The sequence below is a fragment of the Physeter macrocephalus genome, chromosome 5 (genome assembly GCF_002837175.3).
Source record: "Physeter macrocephalus isolate SW-GA chromosome 5, ASM283717v5, whole genome shotgun sequence".
Taxonomy (NCBI): domain Eukaryota; kingdom Metazoa; phylum Chordata; class Mammalia; order Artiodactyla; family Physeteridae; genus Physeter; species Physeter macrocephalus.
In genome coordinates, this window is record NC_041218.1 from 319,210 (window position 1) to 336,864 (window position 17,655).

Consider the following 17,655-nt stretch of genomic DNA (forward strand, 5'->3'; position numbering starts at 1 on the left):
GGCCAGTGCCTACCTCGTGGGACTCAGACTCTTCACCCGCAAAGTGGTGAGGAAGTGCAGTGATTGATCTGTTGGGTCCCTGCAAGCTCTTAACAATAAAACAAAAAGTGAGCCAGGAGCTGGACCTTAAGTGAGGGGTGGGGGCAGGCAGAGTAGCGTAGATGAGGTGAGAAACTGCTCTGAAGTGGGCAGTGAATGTTGAATAGGATAGAGGAGACTGAAGCAAGAGATTGGGTGGGAAGGAGTAGGTTGCAGGAGGGACACCTAAGCACTGGTCGTTAAATGCACTATATCATACGATAGGGCAGTTTATTCACGGAATTTTATGGCCTCACCAAATATTTTGGTTCCGATGTTTATATAGGTTTTTAATTTCAGAAATCATTTGGGGCCCACAATGGCATGACTCTGCTCTTCCTTCATCAGTGAGTGGCCCAGGGGCCCTTTAAGGCCAAATACATCACTATGTGTCCTTGTTTGTTGGCTAATTGACTAACAGCTCTGAATTGAGCTACTAGTTTACCTCAAGGCCACTGGAGTTACTTATTTGGTCTGTTATTATTTGGGGAAATATCTGATGCACACGAGTGCAGATACTACATGATCCGCGATTGGTTGGGACCGAGGATACGGAGGGCTGACTGTAGATTATATGTAGATTTTTGGCTGCACAGAGGGTCAGCTCGCCTAACTCCCGAGCTGTTCAAAGGTCAACTGTATACAATTCAGTGTTTTTGGTATATACACAGGATTGTGTAACCATCACCAAAATCAAATTTTATAATAGAATGTGTTTGTCCATATGCACTAGCACTCACTCTCCATTCCCTCTGCATTCCTCATGCCAACCCTGGGCAACCACTAGTCGTCCACTTTCTGTCTCAAGGCTTCCCTGTTCTGGACATCCCATGCACATGGAATCAGACAGTGTGAGGTCTTTGTGGCTTTGACTGCCTGTGTGATAGATGATAGAGATTGGTAGATAGGTGATAGAAAATGAGAGAGGTGACATGATTAATAGATACAGTGGTGATGGATTGATAGATCGATGACACCCCATCTGTCTCCTGCTGTGATGTTGTACTATAGCTGTATAAGATATAACCATTGGGGGAATCTGGGTGAAGTGCACACAGGGGCTTTCTGTGCACTTTTGCAATATCTGTAATTTTTTCAACAGAAAAAAATTTTGAGGGTGATCTTGTGATCTAATTATTGGTTTCTATATAGAGGTATGCATTTATAGTAAGTAAACTAGTGGGTTTTCTAGGAAGAATTGGAGAGAGTTTGGGCTTTGATCAAGAGATGTACAAAAATTTTTGTAATTTTTTCCCGAGGTGTACCTTGTTATTATTTACTCTCTTGTATGGAAAACAAAGAAAGATAGTGTAAGCCATAGTGTTTCTCCCTGGATCATCACTGTAACACCAAAACTGAAGGGTTTCTTTTTTGTTTTTGTTGTTGTTTTAGGTATTTCTGTATTGCATGATCACAGTTAATGACAAACAAGCACTATGGGGGATGTACTGGAACCTTGGTCTCAAACATCCAGTAAAGATAAATGATTATATTCAGGAAAAATGTCCTAATGTTTTCAAGTGCCTGATTACCTATTGTTTCTCCATTGCATACAAATAAAGGAATAAAAGGAGAAAACAAGAAGATTTTAGGTTGGTAAATTTCTCTGACTTCGTTCTCATAACTTTTGAGATATTTACTGTCTGTGTGAGAGAATAAAAGTAAGCTTTTAGAAATATCGTATAAGCGTATTTCTTTTTTCTTTACTGTAAATCAAAAGATTTATTCATAGCTTTTCTGAATCGCTTTAAAAAAAAAAACCAAAATAAACATCCCCCCCTAAAAAAACTCTCACACAGATTCTCTCCAGTATAATTTCTCAGAACTCTTAAGATTTTGCCACACTCATTACAATGGTAGTTTTTCCCCAGGATAATTCTGTAGGTTTGAAATACGGTAGAAAGTCACCCTACGTCAAAGTTCATTTATAGGGTTGCTTTTTCTCCTTAGAAGAGTATTTTAAAATTTAATAAATATTACATGGTACTAAGCCTATTTCTTGAAAATGGAAAATTCACAGTAAAATTTCAAACGTGATGTGACTTCTGATTCCATGTAGATGTTTGGTAAACCTGTCAGTTCTGTAATCTGTAAATTTAATCCCAACTTCACAGTCTCATACTTCCTCCTTCCCTCCCTCCCTTCCTTCCACTTCCCCCCCCCCCTCCCCTTTTTTATAAATGAACAAAGTTGCGGGGATCCCAAATAGAACACATACTTCCTCCTTCCCTCCCTCCCTTCCTTCCACTTCCCCCCCCCGCTCCCCTTTTTTATAATAGAACAAAGCTGGGTGGATCCCACATAGTACACAGAATGTGTGCAGTTAATTCAGTGCTACAGTTACATCTCTATCTTCTTGTCCATCCCAGTCAAGACCTAAGCTTGTAAATTTGAATAGTAGCATTGGATTGGAATTTAAAATAAAAAACAACCAGATTTTCTTATGTGTTTAGTGAGGGAGATGAGAAGACGTGTTTTCTATTCTTGGGCTCGTTTCAGTTTATGAGATTGATATATCTCATGCCAAAACCTCAACTTTAAATCAAGACTGTCAAATAATTTCCTTGTGTGATTTTTCTTTTCTTTTAGCAGTTACAGAAAGAATGTCTAAATGACTTTAGAATTTTGTTAAAATATACTTCAAGTCTTTGAAAACTATCATAAACATGCATCTATATGTAAGGCATTAAATACATCTCTTGGCGTTAGTATTTTGATGAAGGGATGTCTAATTGTTCCGCTGGGTAGAAGTTAGATGTATCCCTCTTTTGACCCTGCCACTGACTCTTAGTCCTGGCTTAAATTTTCTTTTCATTCTATGCATGCACTGAAATTTAAGTCCACCTTCAAAAATAAATGGATGGATGAATAGTGTATCTAACATAGCAGATATATTATAGAAAGCCTCATAGTAACATTCCATTTTAGCGAATTAGAAATAAGAATTGGTTTTTACATAATTTGGACAGCTTTGTTAGTTATAGAAGGTATGCTGGGATAAGCCTAGCTCCACGTGGCATGCAGGATCTTAGTTCCCCGACCAGGGATCAAACCCGTGCCCCCTGCAGTGAAAGTGCAGAATCCTAACCACTGGACCACCAGGGATTCCTCAAGGCTACTAGCTTTTTTAAAAATTTATTTTAGGCTGCGTTAGGTCTTTGTTGCTGCCCGCGGGCTTTCTCTGCTTGCGGTGAGCGACTCTTCATTGTGGTGCGCGGGCTTCTCATTGCAGCGGCTTCTCTTGTTGCAGAGCACGGGCTCTAGGCGGGTGGGCTTCAGTGGTTGTGGCTCGCGGGCTCTAGAGCGCAGGCTCAGTAGTTGTGGTGCACTGGCTTAGTTGCTCCGCAGCATGTGGGATCTTCCTGGACCAGGGCTCAAACCCATGTCCCTTGCATTGGCAGGCGGATTCTTAACCACTGCGCCACCAGGGAAGCCTCCAAGGCTAGCTTTTTAATTTTTATTTTACTGTTTACCGATTTGCAAAATAGTGGTCATTTATATAACAAAGAAATAGTAAAATTATTGGGCGATAAACATGCTCTAAACAAGCATTTTTCAACAGTTGTATATAATTATTTCCCCTCTCCTGCCACCTCTGCCATCCTTGAGCCAGGAAGAGCCTCGGGTCCACGAGCTGTGGCTCTCCACTGTGGTTTCAGCCATCTTTCCTCTTGTCAGCAGCCAGTTCTTAGAAATGACAGAAGAAAGCAACAAATTTACCCTCACTCTGGTGGTTTGTAATGAGCAAGTAGGAGAGGTCCGGTCACTCCCTACCTGTGGGTTCAGGTAAAGACGGCAGGAACAGTAGTGCTTCTTCAGACTCCCTAGTGAAGTTTCTCATGAACAAAAAAGCACCTTGGAGAGAATTTTGAAAGTGTTTCCTGGTAGGAAAGGCCTTAAACAAATGGCTTTTCCAGTTTTATTTTAATGTCTTTGTACCACAGTGTTCTTCTTGGTGTATCAAATCACCCTGTTACACAGTAATCAAAGTCTACATAAAGCTGGTAACAAACCACTGGGAAAATTGTAACGCTGTGGATGTTGAAAAATATAAATTGCTGTATTTGCTGTGTGAATTAATTCATTGCCTACTTTTTATGTACACTAGAAATAGATAAATCCAGTTATTTTGTGCAATTTCTTTTTACCATCCAAAGGAGTAATTTGGCCATACTGTTAACCATTTGATAGAGGTTCTAAGAGAGACGTTCCTCTCTCATCTTCTTAGCCTTGAATACTTTCTTCTTTATAGAGTAGCTGTTAGGAGGAAGCATCCCAGTATTTTAGAAAACATATCCTATCAAGACTTCTTGATCCTATTTTTCCAATTTCCATGTATACTGAGTCTCTGGAGAAGGTGGGAGGTGGCAGATTGGAATTGGGGTTATGAGGAAAGACGGAGATGGTTTAATGGGTAAAGCAATTTTAATGTAAAAAAGTTGGAGGGCACAAATATATGTTGGTGCGAGTTTACGTTTGAGTCGTTTTCTCCTGACATGCTCACCAGCCAGTCTTGAGGAATGCCCAGAGCTCCCCACTGCGGGGCCACAAAGAGGTGGCATGGATGCTGCAAGACGCTGGTGGCTTAACATTGCAACTTTGTTTAAATCCTCTTATTTGGAAGTCTTGTCCAATGTCAGTATTTATTAGTGTTTCTAATGATTTTTTCCCATCATAATTACATAGCATGAAGAAATTGTAAGGGGCTTTCCTCTAAGCCCCATACAGATGCTCCCAGGTCCCCCTAGTTTATCTCAGCAGACTGTATACACTTGGTTTTCTGTGTCTGTCATGATTGGAAAGCACTGGCATAGAGAGCTGTAGATGGCCGGTTTACCCAAGGTCGAGAGAGTGAGGACGACTCTCTTTCCCCATCGTTGACGGCAGCTCCCAAATCCTGGGTTCTCCAGGGAGTCCTTCTATATGTTGGAACCTTGGACTCGCTTTGAATTTTTCTGGGCAATTTTAACTGTCTGTGAGTCTTTCCTTTCCCATTTGAATTGATTTTAAGACTAATCCATATGCAGACAAAGGAACATTAAACATTTGAAGATTTCTAGTTAGTCTCTCCCTAGCCTGTGAACTCTCTGAATGCAGTCATGTCTGTTTAAGTAAACTGCAGTGTACTTCCAGGTGAAGGTATGTGTTGATTGCTTAAAGACTTCCTGAAAACAGTTTCTGTTGTGAGATGATTAAGTACAGGCTTCTCATGGTTTCATAGAACCGGTGGTTCGATTGTCCTAGTCTTGCCTCATCTATTCTTTTTTTTTTTTTTTTTTTTAGTGGCTTAAAACACAGTTTTTATTTCTCATGGTTGTGTGGGTTGATGGGGTTCAATTGGCCCATTCTTCCTCAGCCATGCCTCATCTATTCTTATTTTTGAGATGTAAGTGTTAATTTTAGACAGGGAAACAAAACTCCTGCTTAGATCTTTTCAGCTTGTGGACTTAGGTAGAACTCTTCGCATAGTGCAGGAAGATTGGTGTTTGGGGATCACCGAGAGTGGGTGTCACTCTGGTGTGCTGGGTGACCGGTGAGGTAGCGCCTGGAGGGCCGGCTGCCCAGCGGGGACCTCTTCTGGGCTCCAGGGCACACTCTGAGCAGCTGTCCCAGATGAAGTGAATTCTGCCACTGGGATTTTTGATGTTGGCTTTTTAGTTTTTGGTTTTTTTGAGACACTGCCTAAAGGAATGTAGAAATGAGCAAAGCTCAAATCCTTCTTGGAGTAAGGAAGAATATGAACAAGTGAACTTGATTGGGCAGTTTACTATTTGAAGTTTAATGACATTTGGTTTCTAAAATGATCATTTTATCCATTATCTTTTGTATTTTACTTAGACATTAAATCAGTAATGCTTCAGGTGAAATAGATATGTTATCTTCACCTGTATTTTCCAGACATTGACTACCTTATTTTAGATTTCTAAAATAAAGGGATGGGTTAATTTACACTGCGTGTCCCACCGCCACTAGAGGAGGTGGGATTTCAGCAGGACTCCCTGCAGCCGCATTTCGTGTTGTTGCCTTAGACTGCGTGGGTACGTTTGCACAAGGGCCAGCTATTAGCAGGGTCTTCAAGGGGAATGCTGTTTAAAGAAGACAGTTCCTCTGTTTAGCTTCAGTTCTAAACATTATCCCGTGTTCAGAAGTGGGTGAAATATGATTTAAGTAGAAAATTTTAGCTATGTATAAATTTGTTCCATCTTTTATACTTTAGGGAGGACTTTAGAGCCCTGTGGGCCTGGGCCTCTTCCCTCTAGCTCACTTATTCCCCTGTGATTTTAACAAATTATCCTTCGGGTGAGTCTGTTTCCTCATCTGTTAGGTGGGGCATTAACTGTGGGCAAGGTTGTTCTGAGGATTAAACAAGACATTGTATGTAGGTAGGGTTCTGGCACACAGCCAGTGCTCTGTCTTTTGTATTTGGTTTATTTTTTCTAAACAACTTTGATAATATCAATATCATATTAGAATCCAAAATATGCCTTTGTTCTTTTTAAAGAAAAGATTAAAAAAGATTTCTTGGGTAGTGTCAACTCTTAAAAATAATCAAAATTTCAGTACTCATACAATGGTTATTTCTAGTTCGTAAAGATACTATGACTAATAAATATGAAAACTTGTTTCATAATTAGACTTGTAGAGGAGATCTGAGTGGGGTTTTTTTTTTGATGTTGTTTTGTTTTTCAGCTGAAAAATTAGATTTGAAACCGAATGACATGTGTTCATCATTCCTGCATGCCTTAGGAACACATTTTCTATTTTCCCTGTACATCTCTACCTTTCTCTGTGATGTTTTTGCTACTTTAAATTCTGTTTTATGGAACATAAACAAATGTTTATGAATATGTATTAGTGAGAAGCAGATTTTCGACTTAGTGAACAGAATTAAAATTTGGTAACAGATTTACTGTCTTCAATTTTGATATATTCTTTTTCTTTGGCACTTTGAAACCATCCCTTACACATTAAAAGCCTCAGAATTACTGAATGTCTTGGGATTCTCCACTAAGAGATGGCTTGACTTTCAGAATTCATCTCACATAAACTTTAGTGATGTGAGCCAGTTCACTTGTACTGGAAGCCTACTTGTGCAGATGGTTTCTCTGCCGTCTCCTCTGGTAGTTCCAGAATACGTTTCCTCAAATATTAATCTTACATAATTTCCCTCCTGAAAACTCCAGCGTTGACCCATTGCCAGTAGAACAAAATCCACACTCCTTTGCGTGGCACAGAAGGCACTTAGGCTGGTTTTGACCTGATTTTTCAGCTTCAGCATCTACCATTCCTCCCTTCTCTTAATCCAGCCAGAGTAACTTGCACGCACCATTATTTCTGCTTAGCGTATTCTCTTTGCATGGCAAACCCCAGCTAACCCTTCAAACCCATCTCACGTACTGTCTTCCTGAGTCTCTTGTGGACTCTTGGAGGCAGCATCAGACCCTCCCCAGCCCGCACTGTTCTTTCTTCCTAGGCTGGTGGTCATACCTCTCCACGCCCATCCACCCGCCAGCATGAGCCTCTCAAGGACAGGACCACGTCCAATTCCGTGTCATGTCCCTGGCTTTAGGCACAGAGCCAGACCCAACTAACTGCTCGAAAAATGGCTTCTTCAGCCTGTTTTTCAAAAAGAACACTCTATACGTTTGCGGTAGATTAAAGCACAGTGACGAAAATGCAGTAACAGAATCAGAATTCACACCAGGCGAATTGTATTTCTGTCCTGGTACATGATGGTGAGTAGATAAACTCTATTATTACATGTACGTGACTCGTGGGACTGGTGTGTGTCTTGCCTTAGGTGTGACACGATGAATAGGAATTGCTGGCGTACTGGCAGACCTAACTTGAGAAATACCGGTGAACTTAGAGAAATCAAATACTGTTAGGGAAGGCGAGTATTTCATTTTGGAATATTTTTTACAGGAGTCATTATTGTTTTTGGTTTAAAGTGTTTGTTTCAACATAGTTGTACTTTACCTTTAAAACTTGATGATTCAGAAAAAAAAATTTTCAAGTCAGATTTGGAGTAGATTACTTGTTATAAGAGCGTCTTGTTTCTAAGTATCATTCTCGCTAATATAATTAAAATGTAGTTTGTGAAAATTCTATTGTCACATAATTTTAGAGTCATTTATTGTATAAAGTAGTACTTCTGTGTTAGAAAATTCTTAGTTTTAATCGTAAATTACAATAATAACTGGAAAAGTAGTTTATGCTTCTTACAAGTAATTCAAACATATAGAAATAGAGGAAAATATAAAAGCCTCATTCCCCTCCTTGTATTTTTTTTTAATTAATTAATTATTTTTTGGCTGCGTTGGGTCTTCGTTGCTGCGCGCAAGCTTTCTCTAGTTGCAGCGAGCGGGGGCTGCTCTTTGTTGCGGTGCTCGGGCTTCTCATTGCGGTGGCTTCTCTCGTTGCAGAGCATGGGCTCTAGGCGCGCAGGCTCAGTAGTTGTGGCTCGCAGGCTCTAGAGCGCAGGCTCAGTAGTTGTGTCCCACAGGCTTAGTTGCTCCGTGGCATGTGGGATCTTCCCAGACCAGCCGTGTTCAGAAGTGGGTGAAATATGATTTAAGTAGAAAATTTTAGCTATGTATAAATTTGTTCCATCTTTTATACTTTAGGGAGGACTTTAGAGCCCTGTGGGCCTGGGCCTCTTCCCTCTAGCTCACTTATTCCCCTGTGATTTTAACAAATTATCCTTCGGGTGAGTCTGTTTCCTCATCTGTTAGGTGGGGCATTAACTGTGGGCAAGGTTGTTCTGAGGATTAAACAAGACATTGTATGTAGGTAGGGTTCTGGCACACAGCCAGTGCTCTGTCTTTTGTATTTGGTTTATTTTTTCTAAACAACTTTGATAATATCAATATCATATTAGAATCCAAAATATGCCTTTGTTCTTTTTAAAGAAAAGATTAAAAAAGATTTCTTGGGTAGTGTCAACTCTTAAAAATAATCAAAATTTCAGTACTCATACAATGGTTATTTCTAGTTCGTAAAGATACTATGACTAATAAATATGAAAACTTGTTTCATAATTAGACTTGTAGAGGAGATCTGAGTGGGGTTTTTTTTTTGATGTTGTTTTGTTTTTTAGGTTTTGTTTTTCAGCTGAAAAATTAGATTTGAAACCGAATGACATGTGTTCATCATTCCTGCATGCCTTAGGAACACATTTTCTATTTTCCCTGTACATCTCTACCTTTCTCTGTGATGTTTTTGCTACTTTAAATTCTGTTTTATGGAACATAAACAAATGTTTATGAATATGTATTAGTGAGAAGCAGATTTTCGACTTAGTGAACAGAATTAAAATTTGGTAACAGATTTACTGTCTCCAATTTTGATATATTCTTTTTCTTTGGCACTTTGAAACCATCCCTTACACATTAAAAGCCTCAGAATTACTGAATGTCTTGGGATTCTCCACTAAGAGATGGCTTGACTTTCAGAATTCATCTCACATAAACTTTAGTGATGTGAGCCAGTTCACTTGTACTGGAAGCCTACTTGTGCAGATGGTTTCTCTGCCGTCTCCTCTGGTAGTTCCAGAATACGTTTCCTCAAATATTAATCTTACATAATTTCCCTCCTGAAAACTCCAGCGTTGACCCATTGCCAGTAGAACAAAATCCACACTCCTTTGCGTGGCACAGAAGGCACTTAGGCTGGTTTTGACCTGATTTTTCAGCTTCAGCATCTACCATTCCTCCCTTCTCTTAATCCAGCCAGAGTAACTTGCACGCACCATTATTTCTGCTTAGCGTATTCTCTTTGCATGGCAAACCCCAGCTAACCCTTCAAACCCATCTCACGTACTGTCTTCCTGAGTCTCTTGTGGACTCTTGGAGGCAGCATCAGACCCTCCCCAGCCCGCACTGTTCTTTCTTCCTAGGCTGGTGGTCATACCTCTCCACGCCCATCCACCCGCCAGCATGAGCCTCTCAAGGACAGGACCACGTCCAATTCCGTGTCATGTCCCTGGCTTTAGGCACAGAGCCAGACCCAACTAACTGCTCGAAAAATGGCTTCTTCAGCCTGTTTTTCAAAAAGAACACTCTATACGTTTGCGGTAGATTAAAGCACAGTGACGAAAATGCAGTAACAGAATCAGAATTCACACCAGGCGAATTGTATTTCTGTCCTGGTACATGATGGTGAGTAGATAAACTCTATTATTACATGTACGTGACTCGTGGGACTGGTGTGTGTCTTGCCTTAGGTGTGACACGATGAATAGGAATTGCTGGCGTACTGGCAGACCTAACTTGAGAAATACCGGTGAACTTAGAGAAATCAAATACTGTTAGGGAAGGCGAGTATTTCATTTTGGAATATTTTTTACAGGAGTCATTATTGTTTTTGGTTTAAAGTGTTTGTTTCAACATAGTTGTACTTTACCTTTAAAACTTGATGATTCAGAAAAAAAAATTTTCAAGTCAGATTTGGAGTAGATTACTTGTTATAAGAGCGTCTTGTTTCTAAGTATCATTCTCGCTAATATAATTAAAATGTAGTTTGTGAAAATTCTATTGTCACATAATTTTAGAGTCATTTATTGTATAAAGTAGTACTTCTGTGTTAGAAAATTCTTAGTTTTAATCGTAAATTACAATAATAACTGGAAAAGTAGTTTATGCTTCTTACAAGTAATTCAAACATATAGAAATAGAGGAAAATATAAAAGCCTCATTCCCCTCCTTGTATTTTTTTTTAATTAATTAATTATTTTTTGGCTGCGTTGGGTCTTCGTTGCTGCGCGCAAGCTTTCTCTAGTTGCAGCGAGCGGGGGCTGCTCTTTGTTGCGGTGCTCGGGCTTCTCATTGCGGTGGCTTCTCTCGTTGCAGAGCATGGGCTCTAGGCGCGCAGGCTCAGTAGTTGTGGCTCGCAGGCTCTAGAGCGCAGGCTCGGTAGTTGTGTCCCACAGGCTTAGTTGCTCCGTGGCATGTGGGATCTTCCCAGACCAGGGCTCAAACCTATGTCCCCTGCCTTGGCAGGAGGATTCTTTTTTTTTTTTTTCCTGTGGTATGCGGGCCTCCCTCTGCTGTGGCCTCTCCCGTTGAGGACCAGAGGCTCCGACGCGCAGGCCCAGCGGCCATGGCTCACGGGCCCAGCCGCTCCGCGGCATGTGGGATCCTCCCAGACCGGGGCGCGAACCCGGTTCCCCTGCATCGGCAGGCAGACGCGCAACCACTGCGCCACCAGGGAAGCCCACCAGGAGGATTCTTAACCAGTGCACCACCAGGGAAGTCCCCTCCTTGTATTCTTGCAAACGTTTTCTGTACATTTATAAACTTGTATAACTTATTTAAAAGTATATGTTTAGGGCTTCCCTGATGGCGCAGTGGTTGAGTGTCCGCCTGCCGATGCAGGGGACACGGGTTCGTGCCCAGGTCCGGGAAGATCCCACGTGCCGTGGAGCGGCTAGGCCTGTGAGCCATGGCCGCTGAGCCTGTGCTCCGCAACGGGAGAGGCCACAACAGTGAGAGGCCCGCTTACCACAAAAAAAAAAAAAAAAAAAAAGTATATGTTTATATGCACACATACAAACATAACAGTATTTTTAAGACTATATGGCGTCTATTAATAAATTTTCATTAATTGGAAAGTCTGGCAATGTTTTGTATTACCAAACATAGTAGTTTCTTGTAATGTTTAATTGAAAGTAGAAGTTCATTTGATGGTATTTGCACACATGAATTTGGTACGACATACTGACTGGGAGAGAGAGGGACTAACGCGGGCCCAGTTGGTAAATTAAATTACTTATTTGGTATCAATAGGAATTCTCTGATGCTGGGAAGATTAGAAAGGAACCACTTAAGTGTGCCAAGGATTTTAAGAGTTGGACTTGGAGGCAGGAGGTGAGGGTCTGCCCCTGCCCATGGTTGTGTAACTCGAGGCCTGTCTGCATGGTTGTGGTGGTGGCTGCGAGGATGGCTGGGTGTGTTCCCAAACAGGAGCAGAGTGGGGTCCCTTCCAGTGGGGCTGCACTGGGCGCTGGGCAGGGTTGGGGGGCTTGATTCCACCTAGGGCTCTTCTCATGCGCTCGTTTCTTCTACCCTGTCCCCTTCTTCCCCGGGCAACAGTGTTTTAAGTTTTTGTTCATTTTTTATTAAAAATATTTTAGTATACCCCCCCACCCCGAGATGAATGGTAGCCAGTTGTACCTGCTTTTCTCCATTTGTACTTTCACTTAAAAATAAATCCTGGGAGTTATTCCACAGCAAGTATTCAAACAATTCTGGAAATCACTGCTGTGGAGCCCCTTCCCACTCCTGTAGCTGCGCAGCACTTCACGTGTGAGTGCAGCGTCTGTTCCACCCCGCGATCCTGGCCGCTCCTGCCACGGGCAGTGCTGTGCACGCATCATCTTTCTAGAAGAGATTCTCAGAAATGCAATTGCTGGGTCAGCAATTGGTGGTTGGGTGGTTGGATGCACATGGAATTTTGTCATTACTACTTAATTATTAATTCGTGTTGATGGATACTAGCTCTTTCCTAGGAAGGAGTTTGAACGTTGAGTGAAACCAGTCTTAAATCGCTCTCTTCTTAGTCTTGGGTGGAACACTGGCTCTGGTAACAGTGTTTTATTGTGAACTGCTATTGTGTTTGCTGAACTTTGCCATCGGCTGTTTCAGGATTTGTGTAACCTCTGGAGTATAGACGAATCACTATTAAACACAAAATCTTCTACTTCTGGCTGGCTCTCAGGACTTCGTACATTTAAGGCATGGAATCGGAGTTTCAGGCTCTGCCCTGATCGGAGTGTGTCCTCCTGAGGGCTCGGCGAGCTCCGCGCACTTTCCACACCCCTTGGCAGCAGAGTGGCCAAGAGCATGAGCAGACCGGTCCGGGGTTCGTCCCCGTCTGTCACTAGCAGCCACCCTGTACGTTTGGGGTAGTGTAGTTCAGGTGTGTAGTGAGAATTAACTCAGATACTACGTGCGTGACCAGCTTAGAACAGAACCTGCTGCATAGATAGCAGTTCGTACGCAGTAAGTGGTAGTTACTTGTATTATTTTACACAGCATAGTTTGTAGCTTAGGCATGCCGCCCTCACTGATCTTCCAGAAACCTAGTTCAGGGGAGATTTACAATCTGTCCGTCGGCCTTCCCTCGGCGTCGGCCGTCCGCCAGCGTCGGCCTTCCCCCGGCATCGGCCGTCCCTTGGCGTCTGCTCCTCTGAACCTTTCAGCTGAAAGGCCTTGAACAGAGCTCGCCCTCATCAGCCACCTCATGCCATGGTCTGATCCTCTTGTGGCCTAGCCCAGCTAGTCTGGTAAGCCCTCCAGCTCTGCCCACCCCCAGCCCCAAATGCCTCCTGCCTTTTGGGGGGAAAGCGCAGTCCAGTTCCCTTCCGGTCGAACCTCTGCAGTGACACAGCCTCCAGATCTGAGCAGACTTCGCCAGCAGTCCTTTCCTGAGTCTTTGCTTTTTGAGCGTCATCTTTCTCAACTCTTGAGCCTTTTCTTCATTCTGGAAGGCTCCTATCCATTTGGTTTTGTTCCAGGATGGATTCAAACTAACTTAATTTAGAAAAAACTTATTTGTCATGCTAGCCCACCCTCGGGTTCAAGCAAATTAAAAATCCTGCAGTGTAAAGGAGTAGGTCTGCTCGGGCACGTGGACGTGGGGCAGGTGGAACCTGCTGTGGCCTCTCCGTGAAGCTGTGTGACCACAACAGACATGATGACGGTGGCCTCTCCAACCTGGACCTGGCTGCTTCTGGCCCCATTCCATGGTTTGCGCTTAGAGGCCAAGCCTGAGAGTGGAGTTGGTCCTCAAAGAGGCATCTTGGGGACACCCCACCCCACAGTAATATTCCCTGACCAGCTCCTCTCAGCCAGAGGATGGGGTGGGGCTTGTCTTTTACTGGCTACAGTATCTGTGTTACTTAGGAAGGTAGGTGTGGCAGTTCTAGACCATGTCCCAGTCACCGGTACAAACCTGCCTGAGATGCATCGTGCAGCTGTGCCAGAACTGCAGTTTTCAGGATGTTAGTGTGGCCAGCGTGTTCTTCTTTCTTCGAGGGGTGGGGGAGTATGGAACATTTCTCAGAGGAGAACTCCCTGCCCAAAACAGCTTTAGCTTTTTTCTGCAGGGGTTGTTTTAACACCAAGTAGGTTTTTTCCTACCTCTGTGCTTATTTTCTCCAGTATACAGGCCCCACCATAGGAAAACCATTAGAATTCTCATCCTCATCTGGGAGACGATGTGGAGCGGAGCCGAACGTGGAAGATTTGTGCCGGCTCCTTTGGGCCAGAAGGGGAGGGAAAGGTGGGCTTCTGAGGCTCTGAGCCTAGGTGCTGCAGGCAGCGGCCATGCTGGTGGCGAAGGAGGAGCTTGAGACTGCGCGCTCCGGGAGCCGCTCGGCCCAGCGGCGAGGTGGGCAAGGGCTTCAGAGTGTCCTTAGAGCGTGGAGAGCCAGGGCTGCGCGGTTCTGTGTTGGGCTTCCTAGCGGTGGGCTTAAAACAGCATTATACAAACAGTAGATATACAGGAAGGATACTAAATGGCCTGCGTGGCGTTTTACTTAGAGTTGTCAGGAGATTGTAAGTCATGTGTGTGTTTTTCTCTTAGGTTCATTTTCCAGACACTGAAAGAGCAGAATGGCTAAATAAGGTAAGAGAAGAATACCGAACACCAGATATCAGTGGGAATGAGAGGATGACATGCCGTATTTCCGTATTTGGGGATTTGGACGCTGACAGTATGTGTACGCGTTTGGACTTAGCGGGTTGGCTTCTGCTCTCAAAGAACTCAGTCATAACTGAGACATTCCTGTCCTTTTCTAAACAGTACAGACTGTTTATTTGACATGAGAAAGTTAATGATATATTCATAGTTGGATGTTTGGCCCTGTGTCTTCTTTCCTGATCAGCTACTGCTCAGATCTCTTTTATGATAGTCATAAGCGAAAATTTTGGAACATTATTGTGAAGAGGGAAATAACTCCCAAGAAATCTAGTGGTAGATAATAATCTTTTTTTTAAAGGTTATGTTTTGAGATCATTATACTTTGAAGTAGATCTCTTTTATCTCTATGTTTTATATATACTTAGAGTTATATAGTAAAAACTAATGTGAATAATGATTACCCAAAAAGTAATCACTAGAAGTTAGTCCGTTGTTAAAGAAAACTCATTAATGTTGAGAACGATACAGTTTTAGAAAGTTTTTTAGCAGTGAGTTGAAACCACAGGATTTTCTGACTTTTTAGCAATGATTAAATGTGCTGATATGATTAAACAGCATATTTAACTAGAATAACTAATTCCTGCAACTTATTGGTTGGTTAATCAATAGTTTACGGTTGTAATACATGTTTAAATTTTAGGTGCATAGCAAAAAGGATGCCCCCCCCCTTTGCTTTTCAAAAATTCTGGTAAACTATAGGAGCATAATTTTCCATGATGACTTAAGTACTATACCATCTTGTTTAACCTGAGCTCTTTCTCCTTTTCAGACTGTAAAACACATGTGGCCTTTTATTTGCCAATTTATAGAGAAGTTATTTCGAGAAACCATAGAGCCGGCCGTGCGGGGAGCACACACCCACCTCAGCACCTTCAGCTTCACGAGGGTTGACGTGGGGCAGCAGGTTTGTTTCTTCCTAAGTGTTCTCACCTGTGCACAACTGAAAAGAATGGTAAACTCCCTGAGACTGTCTCTAGAGCAAGCTGCTTTGTGGAGGGCTGGCAGTGTGTGCGGGTCCTCCCCAGGTCTGCCTCCCACGGGGCCCTCTCCTCCTCTGCTGGGGCCTCGCCTCGTTCGTCCACTGTGGTCTCTCAGCCAGTCCAGGTCCGTCGGAGGTCCCCTCAGCCCCAGAGAGTCTCTGCCCCACGTTCTCCTGTTAGAATTACCTTTGTACAGCTTTCTACAATCTGTCCTGCTGTGTAAACTCACTAAGGATGGTGAGACCGACACGAGCTGGAGGCGCCCGCTCCACCACAGCGTTTACAACAGCAGCTCAGGCTCCAGTGCTGGGCTTGCGGTGTGGCGGTAGTGACACAGGGGAAGGGAAAGGTAGGCTTTGTTGTTGGAATCACATTATATACAAAAGAAAGTCACTAATTCCAACACTGCTAGGAAGCCTCAAGACCACCCTTAAGGGCAACTTTCCTTTTTTATTTTTTTAAGTCAGTGTTTACAATAATTAGCAACAGTTGAAGGTAATATTTTTTCTGTTGAGGTGTAATTGACACATAACATAGCATTAGTTTCAAGGTAACATTGTTTTTTTTTGCCTAATAAAAACTGGGAGTTCAGTAGTACTTTTAAGCTCACACACCAGGGCAGAGCCCGACAACCCACTCTTACCACGCACTGCGTCCCGATGTCTGTGCTTCAGCCTGTTGGGGTGCTAGTGAGTGTGGCTGAGGACCATCTGACCCCCATCCATGTCACCACCCCCAGACTCATTCCCATCCCACACCCCCCAGGCTGTCAGTCACCTTTCCCCATCAAGGCCCATTTTTCTGTGGGCAGAGAATGCTCCTTCTCTTCTGCAGTGCCTCAGGTGAGTGTGTCCTGCCGAGCTGTGATGTGCAGACCGTTTGCCCGCTTGGCTGCGAGGTCTGCAACACGCTGCAAGTTGGGGTGTGGGCATCCTTTTGTTTGGGCACACTGGGCCAGCACAGGACCACCATGGGACACTACCTTTAATTTTCACGTTACCTCAGTCACCTCAAACGATCCCGACAGGTGGGAAGACACAGCTACAAGCTAGAATGCACGTGACTGTGAAGGGCGGGTGGTGACTAGCTTAGGCCTCGACAGCCGTGTACGGTCTCTGAGGCGCGTCCTTCCCCTGCCTGCCCCCTTCTCCTCTGGCCCTACAGTCACTGTCTCCCTGTGGCTGGCGTTTGTGTCTCCCAGAGTCAGGTAAGCTCATGCTTGTGCAGATCTGGAATTCTCGCTCCAGCTGGGTTTGTCTCAGGAAGACGTTCATGTTTCACATGCACTTCAGTTTGATGCTACGTAAGATCATCGTCAGAGGAGACGGCAGGAATGCAGAGAGTAGTGCGGGTTCAGTCGGGGAGCTTGGTGTCGCCGTGGCTGCATGGACCTCTTTTGGGCACACAGGACCTGGGCTGTTTGATTGAAGGGACAGAAGAGAGGGGCAGGAGAGCCTGAGCAGAAAAGCCCGGAACCTGGGACGGTGGGAAGTGTAGACTTAGAGTTTCTCCTGCGGCTGGTTGAGGAATAAGGTTTCAGGACACCCACACTGTCAGAGTGAGCAGTAAGACTCCAGAGGTCCGGTAGTTCTTCAGCTTGAGTTTTTAATGCTCAAATGTCATGTTGAAAGCTTTTTTTTGGGGGGGGGGTCTCAAATCAATTAATGGGAAAAAGGTTTTGAAATGATGTTGAAATATAGCATTTATTGTAGGTTTGCCTTTTCTTTTTACAGAGTCATTTGATTGTGACCTTGTAGCATGTATTAGGTGTTGAAAATATAGCTTGTATTTTTGATTCACTCAAAAGCCCCACTTTTATTAAAATCTTAAGAAATGGAAAATTATGACATAAAGAAATGAAAGGAAGTTATATTTTAAACAATTAATAAGGATG

General features: G+C 43.3%; 1 protein-coding gene across 3 annotated transcripts in view; it reads left to right on the plus strand.

Moving 5' to 3' along the window:
- Nucleotides 1-17,655, plus strand: part of ESYT2 (extended synaptotagmin 2) — a 77,125-nt gene that overhangs the window by 15,442 nt on the left and 44,028 nt on the right. For all 3 annotated transcript variants that reach the window (XM_024128040.2, XM_055084708.1, XM_024128041.2), the window contains exons 2-3: nt 14,665-14,706; nt 15,551-15,685. In XM_024128040.2, coding sequence (XP_023983808.1) covers nt 14,665-14,706; nt 15,551-15,685 — 177 coding nt within the window. The remainder of the gene's footprint in view (nt 1-14,664; nt 14,707-15,550; nt 15,686-17,655) is intronic.